Consider the following 5,240-nt stretch of genomic DNA (forward strand, 5'->3'; position numbering starts at 1 on the left):
GGCACATAAAAGACACCATTTCGAGCGTGGCCGTTTTCGTGCGGGTGACACGTAAAAGCACCCACTACACTCTCTGAGTGGTTGGCGTTAGGAAGGGCATCCAGCTGTAGAAACTCTGCCAAATCAGACTGGAGCCTGGTGTTGCCATCCGGTTTCACCAGTCCTCAGTCAAATCGTCCAACCCATGCTAGCATGGAAAGCGGACGTTAAACGATGATGATGATGATGATGATATATAGAGATAGATAGATAGATATAAAATTTCCAGGATTGTAGATAATCAGGTACTTAGATATTAAAGCACCCACGTCAGGTCAGGTCAGTGATAGAGCTGCTATTGTGTACAAACAATGTATAACGACAAATACTCACTAAAGTAAACACGGATTTGTTCTCCAGTTATGCATACATTCACAAATGGATGACTCAGTACACAATGAGTTATCAAAGTCACACAGGGATACACTCATTGTACCTATTGCACCACACTCTATAGACTCTAGAGTCAAATAAATTGCAGGATCTGGGTTAGGTGAAGGATAAACAATAACAACAGACGGATTATGGTTCATTACAACTGTTTTCTAATTAATAACTGTAAAAAAAATGTCTCAGTAACACATTCATCTAACTTTTGTTAGCATCAAAAAGTTAGATGCCCTTCCTGTCACTAACCTTTACATGATTTTTTTTTTTAAGTAATGGGTTCCTTATTTCCCATGTCTTCAAAAGAACAAAGTGGGCTGACAGTTTGCTAACAGAAGTGATAACAACATCATTCACAGCAACTTATATAGAGTGTAGATGTAAACAAACTCACAGACACACAAGAGGGTCATCCTAAAAGTCATGCAAAAGTGGGCTTAACTTTTTACTAACAGGGGTCATTCAAATTGTACATGTAATGTACAATTTTGTAATGAAAAGTTGTTGCTTAAAATTCTTGATTTTTAAGAAACTTCTAAACTCATATGCCACGAAAAAAAGTTTAATAAAATGGATAGAACTCTTTATTGTTGAACTTTTACAGACCTGGGAAGAAGTGTTTCTAAGTTTCTCCAAACCATTTTCTAGACGCACAATTTGTGCCTGTAAATTGGTATTATTCTTATTCAGTAGGTTTTGATAAAGCTTAATCTGTTCTAGGAAACTTTTTGGTGTAGTATAATTGTAGCGACGTTCATTTTGGAGATAAAGGTCACTTGTATCATTCACTGATTTGTGCACAAAGGCCATAAACTTTGAAATTGCTTCCCTCATTGGTGGCTGGAAAGAAAAATGAAAAAAAATAAAAGCAAGTCAGGAAATTGAAACAAAGACTATTTGATTAAAAAATAATATCATCAAAATCCTGAATTTACAAGATAATACATGATCAATTCAAACCAATGTGAACAAAAAAGCACTACACTTGATTAAATGGTAAAGGGGTAAACTGTTATTTGCAGCAATAACAGAGAATGATAAAAATTTTAAATTACATTTTACTTTTTAAAACCCACATCACTAAGATCATATTTATAAATAGTAAATAATCAAAAGATAATGATTAAATTATATCACCCTCATCATTTTCACCACTACCACCTTCACCATCACCACTATGGCTGATATCTTTATGATTGTAATCAACATCATCATTATTGCAGGCATACATCATTCCTGAAAATCTTGCCATAATGTGGAATTCTGTAGCACAAAACCTATTTTTATAGTGCTTCCATATGTAATATGTTATGTAACAAAGAAACAAATGGGCAAATGGATTTAGTGTTACGAAATTCCATGTTTCAGCAAGATTTTCAGGAAAACACAGTGCTTCCATAATACAAGAGATGTCTTTATGTTAAAATCCATTTTTCTCAGTTAGTGTGGGATGTCCTGTGTCATTTTTTATTTTAGGTCCAATGCTCTCAGATCTGACCTAGCTACTTTCTCATAAAATCTTGCTTGTTCAACCTTCACCATATGACAACTTTACACCCAGCATGTATCAACAAGTCACATGTTAAACACAGCATTCTCTCCTGCATCCATCATCTCATGTTTCTGGTTCTCAGTCCCTTTCCCTTGCACTTATCTTTTATCTTTTACTTGTCTCAATCACTGGACTGCAGCCATGCTGGGGCACTGTCTTGAATGGTTTAGTTGAAGAAACTGACTTCAATGCTTATATATTTTTTTAAGATTGATACTTATTCTATTAGCCACTTTTGCCAAAACTGCTAAGCTACAGGGATGTAAACAAACAAACACAGATTGTCTGCAGTGGTGGACAAACATAAAACAGACACACACACTTACAAAAATATGACAGGCTTCTTTCAGTTTCCATCTACCAAATCCACTCACAAGGCTTTGGTCAGTTCAAAGTTATAGTAGAAGACACTTGCCCAAGGTGCCATGCAGTGGGACTGAACACACGATCACATAGTTGAAAAGTAAGCTTTTCAACCACACAGCTACACCTTCTCACTCTTTTTCTCATGAATACCACTGTGTAATAAAATTAAAATTTTTGTTGTCTTTGGTTAGTAAGTGTTATTTCCTATTTGCTTTTATCTAGAAGTCAGAGGAAATGACTATTATTTCCTCCAAACATTGCTTTTGTGACCTAGACATCAACTTTTTCCTCTGACTGCATATCCCTTCAGCTTGATACACTCATCTCTTCTTCTCATTACTCCATCTGTGTTACATGTTACTTTCGAACACATGCACACACACACACACACACACACACACTCACACACTCTTTCACAAGCGTGTGCGCACACACACTCTCACACACACACACACACACACACAGCAATCATTCCTCCTCAGAGTCGCTTCCCTTTTAAATTCCCTATCCATCAACATTTTGCACTTTGATGTCAACCTGCAGATACTGTCCAAACTCAACATCAATCTGATAAGCTTCAGTGAACCTCTAAACATCATAGGCACTTTTCCTCCTCCTCCTCCTAATTAATAATAAAGCAAGTCAATAAGGTTGGTAAACAGCTACTAATTTGTATGATGTCACTAGTACTGCATTATGTTCATGATCAACACATCCTTATCAGCCAAGTCCACCAAGATCTAAGTGAGTAGTGGCAATAAATCATTGCATAGTAAACCTAATCTGCTGTTTCTTTAACACCACCACCTAGCCCAATCATCCATAGATAAATTGGAATCCCATTCAAAGAGAAATTTGTCTTTCAGCTGTTTTAGTACAATAAAAACAGAGTTGTCATCGTCATCATTGCTTAACATCTGCCTTCCATGCTGGCATGGGTTGGATGGCCTGAGAGGAGCTGGCTTGGCAGGAGCCTGCACCAGACTTCTGTGTCTGTTTGGCATGGTTTTTTATGGCTGGATGCCCTTCCTAACACCAACCACCCAGCAAGGTGGACAGAGTGTTTTTTGCTTAGCAGAAGCACAGGTGAGATCAGTTTTGGCATGGTTTTTACAGCTGAGTGCCCTTCCAAACGCCAACCACTTTACAGTGTGGAATGTAAATATTAATTTAGGGAATTGTGGAGGTCCACAAAAGGACAAAATTGTATAGGTAAGGATATTAGCAACATTGGTACCATAGTCCGTTCGGTTATAAAGGGAAAATATGATATTGACAAGAATAATGCCTGCACAAATGATAACACACAATCCATTTTGGGTAGTGCAGTACCAGCACCATCACCTCCAGCAGCAGCAGCCACCACTGCTGCCACACTCATTGTCATCTTTTGATGCTTATCTACCAAGTTTTCAAAATATCCAATTAACTGACTTACAGCCAATAGTTCAACTTCTTCAAGGAATCTTTGACTGACAGATACTAGAGCTTCTTCAGGCCATTCATGGAACCAATCAATGCTTGTACAATTGGTAATAGCTGGAAATTTGCGACTTCGGATTCGCAATGTGGGGCCAACAGGAGAGAAACATAACACAACCTGAAATAAAGTATATTATTATTATTATTATTATTATTATTATTATTATTATTATTATTATTATTATTATTATTATTATTAAAAATTAGAAACAAAAGTTTTAACATTTTTTTGGTTTCTCATTCTAAAGATGGAAATTCTTGTAAATTTTAACAACAGTAGTTAAAAGTAAAACTCCTTAATAATCTATGACCATTTGTGTTCTCTCTCTTAAAAGATTTCCTCATCAAAGATGATAAATCTTCAAATACCAACTGGAATGGTGCCACTACTGGACACAAACACACACACACACACATCTTTAGACCACATTAAAAAAAGGGTCAGTGGACAGATTGGCATAAAATTACTCACAGACATTAGCCACTGGCCAACAGATATGCAGTCTCCCTCCTCTGCCTTTTCTGTTGCTACTACAAGAGCCACTACTCCTTGGAGCTGATTGGACTCACGTCGCCTCCAATCAGGAGTTGCTCCTCAATTTTATGTTGTGTGTCTCCACCAATAACATTAATGTACTTGAGTGGTCTTCATCTTTTATTAGGATGCAGAAGTCTCTAAAATATAACTTATGATAGGGCTTCTCATGGTGTAAACATAAAACCAAAGAGAAGATTTATGGAGACAGTCATGTTCCACCCATCCCTACTATTGTTGTTCAACGAGGGTAGGCTTTGTTGGTCAATGCCATTATGCTGAACACCAGGTAATATAGTTACCAGGTAATTTGCTTGTAGTTTTGTTGTAGTTTTGTGGTTTTCTATAGCATATCCACATTAAGAAAGACATACAAAATGCTATTCTGAACCAATACTACTGTCAGCGCTAATAACAAACAAGAATATAAATAAATATGACACTTTCAGATTTGGTTATACCTTTAGTGAACGACGAACTTTATCGATATAATATCGCCAGCAGTTCTCTCGAGTGTCTTCAAGACCTTGTGCTTTTACTTCACTTCGTACAGTGCTAATAATAGTCTCAACTTCATCGTCAGCAAAAAGATCAGCAATCTCTCCTGATGCAAGTAGGTCATTGATCAAAACAAGGAATTTTTCATCTGCTACTTGGGCATCAGTTAATAAGAAAACTGTCCCAATATTCTTCAAGCCAGCTTTTTGGTACTGAATGTTTAAATCCACTGTAAAATTGGAAAAAGAATATATGTTGTAGTTTTAGTCAACTAAAACCCTACTAAGCGGTGCTCCAGTATGGCTGCAGCCAACTAACTAAAACAAGTAAAAGAATAAACATATAAATATATATATATATATATATATATATATATATATA

General features: G+C 36.4%; 1 protein-coding gene across 1 annotated transcript in view; it reads right to left on the bottom strand.

Moving 5' to 3' along the window:
• Positions 1 to 5,240, bottom strand: part of LOC106870727 (dynein beta chain, ciliary) — a 109,770-nt gene that overhangs the window by 23,522 nt on the left and 81,008 nt on the right. The window contains exons 41-43 of the mRNA XM_052967251.1: positions 4,823 to 5,088; positions 3,783 to 3,944; positions 1,033 to 1,266 (exon numbers count right to left, since the gene is read on the bottom strand). Of these exons, the coding sequence (XP_052823211.1) occupies positions 1,033 to 1,266; positions 3,783 to 3,944; positions 4,823 to 5,088 (662 nt within the window). The remainder of the gene's footprint in view (positions 1 to 1,032; positions 1,267 to 3,782; positions 3,945 to 4,822; positions 5,089 to 5,240) is intronic.

Source organism: Octopus bimaculoides, chromosome 1, assembly GCF_001194135.2.
Source record: "Octopus bimaculoides isolate UCB-OBI-ISO-001 chromosome 1, ASM119413v2, whole genome shotgun sequence".
Lineage (NCBI taxonomy): Eukaryota > Metazoa > Mollusca > Cephalopoda > Octopoda > Octopodidae > Octopus > Octopus bimaculoides.